At 46.0% G+C, this 12,670-nt stretch overlaps 5 protein-coding genes across 5 annotated transcripts; 3 read left to right on the top strand and 2 right to left on the bottom strand.

Moving 5' to 3' along the window:
* Positions 1-873: 873 nt before the first annotated feature.
* N7478_007662 (uncharacterized protein) lies at positions 874-1,371 on the top strand (the record flags this gene model as incomplete). The annotated part of the gene is made up of 1 exon (XM_056923876.1): positions 874-1,371. One exon carries the CDS (start codon positions 874-876, stop codon positions 1,369-1,371), a length of 498 nt encoding a protein of 165 aa, XP_056776602.1.
* A 3,205-nt stretch (positions 1,372-4,576) lies between these two features.
* N7478_007663 (hydrophobin family protein) lies at positions 4,577-5,176 on the top strand (the record flags this gene model as incomplete). Its single annotated transcript, XM_056923877.1, has 3 exons — positions 4,577-4,919; positions 4,976-5,067; positions 5,120-5,176. 3 exons carry the CDS (start codon positions 4,577-4,579, stop codon positions 5,174-5,176), a joined length of 492 nt encoding a protein of 163 aa, XP_056776603.1.
* Positions 5,177-5,954: 778 nt separating this feature from the next.
* On the bottom strand, positions 5,955-6,788 carry N7478_007664 (uncharacterized protein; the record flags this gene model as incomplete). Its single annotated transcript, XM_056923878.1, has 1 exon — positions 5,955-6,788. One exon carries the CDS (start codon positions 6,786-6,788, stop codon positions 5,955-5,957), a length of 834 nt encoding a protein of 277 aa, XP_056776604.1.
* A 1,179-nt stretch (positions 6,789-7,967) lies between these two features.
* Positions 7,968-9,147, bottom strand: N7478_007665 (NAD(P)H-dependent flavin oxidoreductase; the record flags this gene model as incomplete). The annotated part of the gene is made up of 4 exons (XM_056923879.1): positions 7,968-8,111; positions 8,164-8,892; positions 8,968-9,050; positions 9,105-9,147. 4 exons carry the CDS (start codon positions 9,145-9,147, stop codon positions 7,968-7,970), a joined length of 999 nt encoding a protein of 332 aa, XP_056776605.1.
* A 1,244-nt stretch (positions 9,148-10,391) lies between these two features.
* Positions 10,392-11,161, top strand: N7478_007666 (uncharacterized protein; the record flags this gene model as incomplete). Its single annotated transcript, XM_056923880.1, has 3 exons — positions 10,392-10,431; positions 10,502-10,586; positions 10,726-11,161. The coding sequence occupies 3 exons, from the start codon at positions 10,392-10,394 to the stop codon at positions 11,159-11,161; spliced, it is 561 nt and encodes a 186-aa protein (XP_056776606.1).
* Between the last annotated feature and the right edge of the window lie 1,509 nt (positions 11,162-12,670).

Here is a 12,670-nt window from a genome sequence, read left to right on the forward strand (position 1 = left end):
GTTCGGCCAAGATGTACAGCATAAGGTGTATAGATAGTGGGTGGGCCATTTCATGGATCGGTAGGTATATGTTTGAACTTCAACTTTGGAGAAAGGGAAAAAAAAAAGGAAGAAAAAATTCAGGATGACCGTTGGAATATATCACTATTCTACCCGTTGATCTGGTAGTTTAAAAAACTATATAATTGCCTATAAATCCAAAAGTCGATCCTGAAATCTCGATGGGGCCAGCCCAGAACTACCCGCACATATTAGGACGGATATATATCTATGTTTCAAGTCACTACTACTAGTACATCTCGGGCATTTTGCTTCAAATATAAGACCTAACCTGAATTTGAAGGTCATATTACCCATAACAAGGTTGAAAATCTTCAATATTCACCTACTAGGATTCAATACATTGAAATCTTACATTCAAGTTACCTACACCGTACTCTCGGGTGACGGCGAATTACCCGTCCTGGTTTAGCTGTTCTTAGGATTAGCACTTCAGGCGTCTTGCTATCGCCGTACGTATTTCTTATTTCTATAAAGGGAACCTCGGGAGTTTGGTTACCTTTTTAATGCATTCATGATGTTACAGGTAATGACCACGAGAGGGAAAGATGGTTCATGGTAAGAGTCGGTAGCTATCTATCTAAGGGGGTGGTCACCTGACACATGGGAGGAAACACATCTGACCACATCAAGACACCGTGAATGAACATTTGAAGGCACCTGGATTGATGGACTGTGTAAATGATGCAAGCGTTCGCTCCCTAAAGGAGCCGCGGGCTTTCCAACCAAATCAAGGTGCGCGCTCTTCCAAGAACTTCTTCTTCTGCGCGCCCTTGCCACAAAAAAAGCCCTCTTCTTCTGTGACCAAGCACCATGTGCCTCTCATTTCGTGATACTATGCAAAGGGTGCGGAGGATCTTTCAGCAGCCGATAGATATTATCTCTCCACCCCCTCCTGAGATGTGGCGCCTTTTCGTTGCCCTCAACAAAGACCCATCCGAAAGCTTCAACTACAAAGAGACCGACCAGTACAAACTTGATGTCGGATTCTTCGACCTAGCAATTGATAAGATCGACTCCTTCCCCTGCCTCTTCTCATCTTGCGCAAAAGAAAAACTGGATCTCTACAGTTTAGACTTGGGTGATAAAAACACTAAGGACTCCACCCTATCCATCGAGAAGAACATTGGAAAAACAGACTTCAAATCTTTCGGTGGTACCCCAGTCTCACATTTCCGACGCTTACGCCTTCTCGCGGATCATTTAGTCCGGATGGCATCTGAATATCGATTTAGGAGGATGACAAAGGATGGGAATTTTGATAGCAAGCCTCTCGCATTCACTATCTGTCAATGGAGAGAGTTTGGGTAAGTAGCTATTCTTTGGCTATACGGCTCATACTCATCCTTTTCTATCACTTAGAAAATGAAATGCTGATTACCGATTCTTCTTTAGTGCGGAGCGTGCTGAGGATTTTTTTTTCTGCCGACTATTCACCTAAGCGCCCAACCGAGCACCCAACCTGGTCAATTGAGAGCCTTGTTATCAAATCCAGCAAGCTACCACACCGGAAGGTGGTTCTTGTGACAGACCATGAGGTAGAAGACTCTTATCTTCTTAAACGCGAGCTTTTGACTCTTCTCTCTTTCACGATCGAGTGCTACCAATTTGAGAACATACAACCTATTACTATTATTCCGGCAAGGAAGTGGTTTCTCTAAAGTGTACAGTCCTAATTAATCTAACCGATACTCCAGATTATGCTATTCTCCTTTACACCGCCCTATAATCTACGGGTTATAGTTGCTTATTTCGACAACAAGCGAAACCGTCCGGTTGTTCGTGTGTCTCAAAACCATCCTGTACGCAAGAAAGAGAATATGGAGGAAGACAAAAATACTCGTTCTCTGTTCCTGCGTTGGTTTCTTGCGGATATCGGTCCTGCGAAAATCGAAAGGGTCTGTTAAACTCGGTGATCAATGTACAACCCCATTGCTAGGATTAAAACACAGAAATTCCACATCTCCTCTTTTTGACCGATGTGGTACGGGCCGTAGCATTCGCAGATAAGAAATGGTCCGTCTGCACAGCTGTCCATCTTTCCTTGAATATAGTTTGTGTAGCCATCCTCCGCTGTGATGAATGTGATATATGTCATCACTATTTTGAGAGATGACCAAATGCCTAAAAGGGGGCTGTGTTAGCTCTGCGGAAGTATATATAATTCTTTCTGAGTAGGTGCGTGCTTTTTTTACCTTCCATCAAAAGGCCCACTAGCACCATAAGCTTGTATAAGGCTGACTACTTGTGCAGTCTCTTGCATAAGAATCTTCTCCTCCCTCTTTCCTCGTTTTCGCTTCTTGACTTCGATACAAGCCAGGACCTCTTTGTCTATGACACGGCGGAGAGCACCATCTGTTACAGCATTATAATTTGCTGCGGCGAAACATGCACACTCCCGCTAATGACACACAATTCATTTGGATGGACCCACTTTTTTGATTTTACATATAAAACTCCCGCTTTTAACACACTCACCTTTTCAAACAACTTTTCGGCTGAGTCATTTGCTTAGTCATTGATATTGACCAATCAGAATGCCTGAATTATCTGATCTCCCATCTAGATAACACCGAAACTGAAGATCAGACCGAAACTGATTCTCAACCACATGCAATTTCTGAGCCAGGGTTGACTAGTAAGATTCAAGCTCTATACAATTAAACCAATTGAGAAGCTTAGTTATGATAATATTATATTATTCGATTAATTCTTGAACCTAGCAGAGGAAGATATTGTAGTTGAAGATAAGACCGATAGGCAAGATATATATATTAGTATAAAGCTCAGAAGCACAAGATCTTGAAGACAACGGGCCACTACCAGAGCTATTGTCTAATTCTGAGGTCATAGTTCAACTACAGGGTATATTACTATAGGCTAGAAGCAAAGAAAAGAGCACATCAGACCATATACGTCAGATTGAGAGCGTAATCAGTGATTTCAGCGAATTCAAACCGAAGAGAAGCGTCATGTGACCTTGGAGGATATGGGATGGAAGCTATAGGCAATAGGGTTAGCTGACTAATTGATTATATAATTCTCTATGATTTTCCTTGGATAGAAGGGTGTGCAATAAGTGAGAGTTGACTGTAGTAGTGCATGATGCAAACAATTATGATGCGTGCATCTTTCATATTCTCAGACCCTTCGAGTTGTTGAACAGCTAATGACCTCTATCCACATCAAAACTAATGACTGACGAATTGAGTAAAGAAATTGCGATTTTCATAGACTGGATTGCATCTAATTTCAATCATTCCGACCAAAATAGCGTATCAAGGTCTATTACTATCTATAGAGCAAAGTAGAGCAACACAGTGCAAAAGCACAAACCAAGAGAACGAAACAAAGGGGGCTCGGATTGCTTGGACTCTGTCAACACCGTGAATTAGTTCAAGGATTGAAACATTACGGTCGGGATTCGCATAGAGTATGCCGGCGAACAGGCTAGCCCTGGCTATAACCCACCTACGGAATTAATTTCAGGGTCTATCACATATCTTGATTAGACGTTTCACTCGTGGAAATCGAAATGTAATAGCGTTGCGATCTCTAATTCCTGCTCGTGGTCCAAGGGCGCGAAACAATGAAGGGAGAATGGGAGTACCCCTGCTGATAGACCAAAATCAGTGGTCGACGGTATCCCTTGCAGGGTGATTTACCATGCGTCACGAACTCCACAATGCTTTGGTTAAGCACACAAATCAAGGCTATTCAGTTACTATGATCACATCTAACGGGCTTCATAGGCCGGATACATGCCTTAGTGCCCGATGTGCTGCAGGGACCAGAGAGGCCCTCGACGTGTTGTTGTCCCCCTTGTGGGGCGTTGTTGGTTAGTTCAGGAACCAAATATCCTGGACCCACCTAATCTGTAAATCCTTGAGTTTAACCTAGTGTTTGAATTAAGGTACGGGATATTACCGGTACTAAGATTGAAATGCCGTTAAGGAGTGGCACGCTACAGTTTTTCGAAACATATTCGAGCCGTAGTCAGCTAGTATTGATTCGGTACCTGGTGTTTTTCAAAGGCTATCCTAGAATAATCAGTATGCATGAACAGAACATGGACCTGTGGAGACCGGAAACACTTGGCCGAACAAACAAGAGTGCTAGGGCTTAGGAATGCGAGGGCAGGTGCCCACATCGCGTGAAGACCGTACCCTAGACCCAGTAGATCCATACCAGGAGATGGTGGGAAGAACGCTGTTTGGCCCGCTAGCCCTAGAGAGTGGAGTGATCTGCTCCCTTCCTTTCCTGAAAACCCGCATTCCGGGGAGAGGGAGGAAGATTACTCAGAGCAGGGAAATAAACAGAGACACATGCTCAGGAAGACTGAACAAGGGTGCTCTCAGACCGCCAGCAGAAGTGTATATAAGCCTGTCCATTCATCGCTCTGTCTTGCTTCTTTCCATCCACGCATCACTCTCTTTAATCTTCTCTTCTTTTCGAAGTACAGTCTTCTACTCCAGGAAACTATTACCTTTCGTTCAATCCCGAACCCACAGTCACAATGCAATTCACTATCTCTGCTGTCCTCGCCCTCGCCGGCCTCGCCGCTGCCCTTCCTCCTGCCGGGCCCAACGCTGGTGGTGTTGGCAACGCCAACGGTGTTAACAACAAGGGTAACACCGACGTTCGCTTCCCTGTTCCCCAGAGCATGACCGTCAAGCAGGCCCAGGCCAAGTGTGGTGACCAGGCTCAGCTTTCTTGCTGCAACAAGGCTACCTACGCCGGTGACACCACTGATGTCAACTCTGGCCCGCTCGGTGGTGCCCTCTCCAACCTCATCGGTGCTGGTTCCGGTGCCGACGGTCTTGGTCTCTTCGACCAGTGCTCCAAGCTGGATCTCCAGAGTAAGTTTTCTTCCACACCACACCCAATCACCAATCCACTAGCTAACCTATCACAGTCCCCATTCTCATTGCCATCCCCATCCAGGATCTGGTCAACCAGAAGTGCAAGCAGAACATCGCCTGTTGCCAGAACTCTCCTTCCAGCGCCGTAAGTATTCACAGTTCACACTTACTCATGACAATATCTAATTTGTTCACAGAACTCCGACCTGGTTGGTGTTGGTCTGCCTTGCATTGCTCTTGGCTCCATCATCTAAGCTTCTTCATTTTTCTTGCATTATGCGAGAAGCATTGGTTACCATGTCGGGTTCTCTGGACCTCGGCTCAGTTGCCTCTGACATGAAGGCGAAAGTGGACCGTTATCGATTCTCAGGGATGAGATCAGGCGTACTTGATATTTGTTTTGAATAGTTTGGCGACCTGTTATTGCAGACCGTGTATCATTAACTGTGTCATGTGGCACCACCTCGGAGAAAGAAGACTGTTTTGTTTCACGTTGATGTTTTGATATGGTGCTCTTTGCTTCTTGTCCTGTGCAATAGACTCCCTAGCTGCTGTCTAGTCCGAGTTCTTTTCGCATATATAAGTTTAATCCATTAGAATAACATCTTGTTTCCTATACCCTACACAGGATCCTCTGTAACTTCCAAAACCTGTAAGACTCGCGTCTATGATCGCTCATCATGCATGTTGCACACCGCCTCCCTTCCTGTGCTTCCTTTGTCTCCCATTTCTTCTGCTCTTCTCTTGTTGCGCAGCGCCCAATCCTTGTCACTTAGGCCTTCCACCGTCGGGCAAGGCCATCCTCAACTTCAAAAAATTGCATCCGACCCTTAAAAGCTGTAACACTCAGTTCAGGGTGTTCCCCACAAAGCACCTCGGTAGACTTTTTGGCTTAGTGGGACCATCCAACGGAAACTTTGCAATGCATGATGTCCATTATTTTTTGATGCAATATAGGTCATTAGATTCTACCTACTTTTATTTTTATCCATCTACAAAGCTCCCATGCACAATTTCAACCACGAACTCCAATCACCACGGCCGTCCAAATCCATTGCCCCTCCAAACCCCAAACTCCGTATCTCGACTACTCAACCCATTAAGTTCCAACCATTTCAATTCAGCCCTTTCATCGACCAAGAAATCCTCCTCACTAATACATCTTCCATCCATCCACTTCGGCTCAGCAGGTCCCCGCATGGTCTTCAAAGACAAAGAAGACCGCGGTATCTTCAACGAAGTACTTTTCTTCAGCAACCCAGTCATGGACCTTTTAATCCTTGACCCAGTTTGCTTCTGACTCTGACTCTGACTCTGACTCTGACTCTTATTCTGAGTCTGGCTTTGGCTCTGGCTCCGGCTATGACCTTGACTCTGCTCTTTCCTCATCCTCCCCGATTTCCAATTTCCATTCGTATTCCTCAAACTGCTAGTCGTATGTGCGATATTCTTCCCATTCGTTCTCCCCGTATCAATCGGATCCTGCAGCCTCTTCGCCGGCGTATCAAACGGTGGTTTCACAGTATCCATCTTCAAGATAGGATACTCAGGCATAGACAACGCCCTCACAGCACGACTAGTAGCAGGATCTAGTGCCTCGGCATTATCGAAAAGTGTCTGAAGATTCAAGTCGGCAGGCGTGAGTCTTTTGCGATGAGCAGGAGACTCAGTAGGAATGGTAGCTTCTTGAACATCGAGCCGGATTGTCGATGCAAGACTGTCTACTCTTGTAAGAGAAGGGACATTGGATGGGATTTTGATTAGGTCTTTCGAGTCTTCGTGGTGGGGCTTGGAAGTTGATATAGACAGTTTGCGAGAGATTTTGTTATTGCGCACTGAGCGCGTTATAGACGATATGAAGCCCATTTTGAAGTAAGCGATTTAGACTGAAATAGTGTATGAAGCGCTGATGTCTGAAAGTGGAATGGAATATGTGTTGAGTAGTTCCACAAAAGGATGAGGGGAGCGTAGAGGTAATATCAATGATAAGGTAAATATGGGGCAAGGGGGGTTTAGTTAAAATTGCTGCAATGCATTTGCACAACATTGGAAAAGAAATTTGCTAGTACTATTACGAGTTATACCGCTTCTCCTCCATCCCGATCTTTGATGGTTAGACTAATGCCGGAGCTAGCGATTGCAGTGAAACTGTCGATCACAACTTTAGAGCTACCTTCAAAAAATCGTATTTTCTACTTATGATGAGGTAGACAGCTAATTCTTGCCAGTTTATACACTATTCCTATTAAGATACGCTACTAAAATAGTCCTTGAAATCGTCCCACTAGCCAGATCGTGGGGGTTAACAATCTCTTTCACATTATGAAAATGAAATAAAATGTATGATTAGACAGATACGCTGCACAGCAACAAACGCATTGAGCACCTGTGATTGAAACGTGCAGTAAGCTCCTGCAAGTCCGCGAAATCGATCAAAACAGATCCAATCGCAGGTGCCGGAACCCACATTCCCCAGGTGATCCTCAAGGGAGGAAAGCAAGGATCCCCCAGCAACGCCTTGAGCTCAGTACGAGCAAGTCGCTCATATTCCATGAAATTATTCCTCTGCTTTGTCAGTATGGTATGTGTGGATTTTTGTAATTCAAATGCTCTCATGGGGTTGGGAGCGACGCAATATGTGGACAGGAATGTTTGTTAGGGATCTACATGCGAGGTCGATTTTCTGCGTTTTTAACTTTGTTTAGGAATGTGAATAGCTTTCTAACAGCTCGCACTGACCTCTGGAGGCGCTTTCTGTGTGAAGGCTACTTTCATAGAATGAAGCGCATGTATGCCCTTTGGAGAAGGTGTCTCGAGGAAGCAAATATGGATTATGCTTGATGTAGTACTTCGTATCCATAGCTACCCACCGTTGAGGTACAAAGAAGGATAGTACTCGTCGAATAGGTAACAGCCAAATAGGGATTCGTCTACTCCATAGCCCTTTTGTGAACTATTTGAAAGTGGTTCACAATCATCGAAGGAACTGGCATGTATTTATTGAACAAGGAATAGACATAAATCAAGATCTACAACTATGACTCCTCACAGCTTGCTTGCAGGAGCACCACTATACAGAGACTCGGTACGTCTCATAGCCTCCAGGGCCTCTTTCTCAATGCGCTCAAGCAGCACGGCGCAGGTAGGAATATCGTGGATTAACCCAATAACCTGTCCAGCGGTCCATACCTATGAAATCCATTAGCTTGCGTACCGCATTAACTGCAAAGACGTCACTTACTCCAAAGTCCTTATCACCATTAATGAACACCTCGCGGCCTCGCTTGCCACTAACGTAAGGAGCAATCTCACTGAACTCACCAGTGGTGCTCTCACGCTCAACCTTCAAAGCATCACTAGTCACCTTATTTCCAAACAAACGGGTAGTGTTCTTCCACCGGCGCAGAACAAGAGCAGTATCTGTCTCCTGAGCCTCCACAATAGCCTCCTTGATCTTCTGATGAATAGGAGCCTCAACAGTACTCATGAATCGAGTTCCCATGTTAATACCCTCAGCACCAAGGGCAAGGGCAGCAGCCAGACCCTGTCCATCCGCAAAGCCACCAGAAGCAATGAATGGGACGCCCAGCTCCTGACGCGCGCGACTGAGCAGAATGAAGTTTGTGATATCGTGTTCGCCGACGTGGCCGGCGCATTCGAAACCGTCAATAGACAGAAAGTCAACGCCCAGCTTGACGGCAGATTTGGCGTGGCGGATAGTAGTGCACTTGTGCAGGATGATGATGCCGGCCTTCTTGAGCTGCTCGATCACGGGACCTGGGTTATTACCGGCTGTTTCGACGATCTTGATTCCTTCGTCGATGACCACCTGGGCGTAGGCACCGTAGTCTGGGGGGACAAGAGCGGGGAGGAGGGTGATGTTCACGCCGAAGGGGTACTTGGTCATGGTGCGGCATCGTCGAATTTCGTTGCGTAGGTCTTCGGGCGTGGGTTGGGTGAGAGCAGTCAGCTGGAATTTGATGTTAGAGATCCATATATTCCAATGTAGATTGTAAATAAGCTGGGGGTCCAAAATATGACGTACGAGTCCAAGTCCACCGGCGTTACTGACAGCCGAGGCCAGCTCAGCGTATCCCACCCACTGCATGCCACCCTGTACAACAGGCACTATTAATAGTTAGTTATGTGCGCCTCGAATAAAAAGCAATACCGAGTGCTTACCGCGAATGCCCAACTTGCGGGTCAAAGCTGTGTTGAAAGGCATCTTGTCGAAGAGCAGATCAGCTCGCTATCTAATCAAACCAGAGCTGGATCAAGCGGAGTCTATGGCTGAAAAGGGATGCTGGTCGTATAAAAGAAAGTTGGTTGATGGCGTCTATCACACGGCAACACGGGGAAATGAAGATAAAGCCGAATTTATGGCACAGAAGAAAGAAAGTAACGTGTTAAAAGGCCCCCCAGGATACAGTTAAGCCGCGGACCTCTGGTGTGGGGGAGATTCAAGTTGCCGAGGCTCGGGGGGCCGAGCATAAATTGATTAGTCGGCTTAACTTTTAGAACCATGATCACTAATGCAGGTATTCAGATCGGAACAACCCAATACATCTGAGTGATTGAATGCTGAACAGTTGGTATAAACCGTGGTTATAGAATAATCCATGCAAGATCATACTTCTTTTCTTCTCTTTACTCCGTTGCCATATGGTACCAGAATTGCATGTGACACCATACCACGGCGATAAAGCCAAAAGGGTCACGTTTCTCCGGAGTTGGTAGACAAAGAGCTCCGTATAAAGCCAGTCCAGGTGCTCATACAATGCTGTTTATGCAAAACATACACGGCATTCAGAGATACAATGCCTAATAACAGCTTTTCCAAAGAGGCAAATGACCTTCCGGACCACAGGTGGGAGTTCAACATACACCATGAACTCCGGCGCACTCCCTGTAGTATCTATACAATGGGCAAACCGCCCGTGTGGAGAGAGTAAAGTCTATGATAGAGCTTCAATCCAATGCCAATTGGCCATCTAAACAACTACGATTTTTTAAGTATTCATGTAACCCTGATATGAAACCCATCGGACTCATGGGAAGAGACAAATGGGCGATTAACGACGGGAGTCCTTCTACGAGCCTCGTAAATCTCTCCGATGTCACGACAGAATGCCGAACCCAGAGAGTGCTAAACACATCAACTTCATTCCACGAATGGTTCATCAACGTGAGCGGAGACTCGTGGAAAGAAAAGAAAGAAAAGAGAAAAAGGGGCGGAACGGGGGAACAGAGAAAGTAACAAAAGTGGGAGACAAGCGAGAATGGTCACGTGAGAGATGGTCTCCATGGCTGATGGAAGAAGGATCTTCCGGAGTGTGTAATTGCCTGAGTTTCCATTGGTTCCCGGCCTCCAATCCCGTGACGGCTCAAACCCGAGGTTACCGTTCCGATCGTTCGCGATAGCCGTATTCTTCTCTTCACAACGTGAGAACATCGACAACAGCAAGCATCATGTTCTCTCAGAAGGTTGCCCAGCAGTCGCTGCGACGGCGTATGTCTACTCAATTCCTCTTTATCCCCCAGATTTGACCTTGAAACTGACAATCTTCTCCCGAATCTAGTTGCCGTCCAACAGCCGAACCTCATGCAGTCAATGGTGATGCGCGCTTCCCCCGCCGCCATTGCGGTCGGCAATGTCCAGAAGAGGTCAGTTTTCTACAATTACAAGACCGTGACACATTCCTCGATATCGCTCTCTGCCCCAGAAAGCGCACCCCGCGAAAACAACCCCATACGTCATTCATCAATCGATCCTAAAAACTAACCCGCAATTATATCCATACAGACTCAATACTTCCTCCACTGACAAGGAGGACCCTACCCAGATCCTGGCTAGACAGCGTCTGAACCGTCCTATCGCTCCTCACCTGACCATCTACAAGCCCCAGATCGGCTGGATCGGTTCCTCCCTGCACCGTATCACTGGTGTCGCCCTCTCCGGTACTCTCTACCTGTGGGCCGCTGCCTACCTCGCCGCACCTACTCTCGGCTGGCACCTCGAGTCTGCCTCCATGGTTGCTGCCATGGGTGCTCTTCCTCTCGCCGCCAAGGTTCTCCTCAAGTCCACCATGGCGCTTCCCTTCACCTACCACGCCATGAACGGCGTCCGCCACTTGACTTGGGATCTGGGCCGCGGCCTGACCAACCCAGCCATCATCAAGTCTGGCTGGACCGTTATTGGTCTCAGCGTCACCAGCGCTATTGCTCTTGCTTTCCTGTGATTTCATACCTCATACCTCTGAGTTTCCTTGTGTTATTAAGTGATTTTGTCAAGATTATACATGAAATCTGGTCCATGGCGCGGCTCTCAAAAGGCGCTATTTCTTTTTTTTTGATATCATTATTTAAGTTCATATATCTTTTATTCCTGAGTTTTCCATCTTTTCTCTGATAAGGTCCGAGGGGCTCAAGTTTCTTGCGACATGTCTATTTTGTATTTTCTATTAAAAGGTGATTGATGTCTATCATGAGCCAAATGCACGTTTAAGTCAATCGGCAACAGTATATCATGTAAAGACACCGGCTACGTATACTACTACTGACTGCCCAATGGCTGTGAAAGTTAATTCAAGAAAGACCACTGCCAAGAATAGCGGTTCGTATCTGATCAATTCTGAATTATCTCAAAATTCAAATTCTCAAGTTCAACATAAAAACACAATATCTCTTCCACGGTCCTCATAGTCCAAGTACATTGGCCATGACAGCAATGGTATCATTAAGGTTCATTTAAATATCCAAACACAACATCTCGTACAGGCAACGGAAATGCTTCGAAATATGGTCTAGGTCCGTGTTAGTTACTAGCTCGTATAGCACAATGGACAAGTGGCGGGCTGACCTATTAGCCTGGTTTTGTCCTCAACGCCCTCGAAATCAAACTCAATTTGTAACATTCATGCAGGGCTTGGAGGAGGGTTCGGAGGGAAGGGTCGTGGCGAAGGAGGATCTTGCACGGAATGGTTGCAGGTTGGGACGAATGGTGTGGAAGTATAGAAGATGTCGGTGGACGAGTTTACCGAGGAATTGCAATGAGCCATGGTGACTGAATTGAATTCGAAGCAACAGTAATATAATAATGAAGATGATGGAATCGAGTAAAGATTCTGGATTATTCCAGAATATAGAATAGTATAGGTAGAGGAGAGTAGAGTCAAAGTCAAAGTCAAAGTCAAAATGTAGATATTGGCGAAAGAACTCAAAGTTTAGAATGAGAGAGGAAACACAAGGCTTTAGTGAAAATCTCAAATCGCCACAGCTTGATAAGAAAAAGAACAACACATTTTTCCTGGTCGATCCTCTCCATTTAATAGTTCACAGACCCCCAGAGCAATCGGGGCTGTCGGAGACGCCATGTCTCCCCAAGCCGTACACCGCCATCCACATCCCAATCCAGAACGCATAAACGCGTTTGGAAATATGATTATTTGTTTCCCTTCCTGTACCGGTTACCGGGGCTTAGATGTGGCTTCCTAGTCGTTAGATCTGGAAATCTCTCGGTAGCCCCTGCAAGGGCCCGCCGGACGGAATTCGATGTATAAACCGCTGGACGGGGCCGTCACACCCGCTTGTCTCGACTGAGGTTGTGCCAAGGTACTATTCAAGTTTGTATTGCGCTTCGTAGCTTGAAATAATACGACTGCACGATACAGATATCTACTAGTGGGTATAATGAAAGCACAAGTGTACACATGGCCGTATATGTAGGGTATTTGTACAATGATACTTTA

Source organism: Penicillium angulare (assembly GCF_028827245.1).
Source record: "Penicillium angulare strain IBT 27051 chromosome Unknown utg000005l_segment0_segment0, whole genome shotgun sequence".
Lineage (NCBI taxonomy): Eukaryota > Fungi > Ascomycota > Eurotiomycetes > Eurotiales > Aspergillaceae > Penicillium > Penicillium angulare.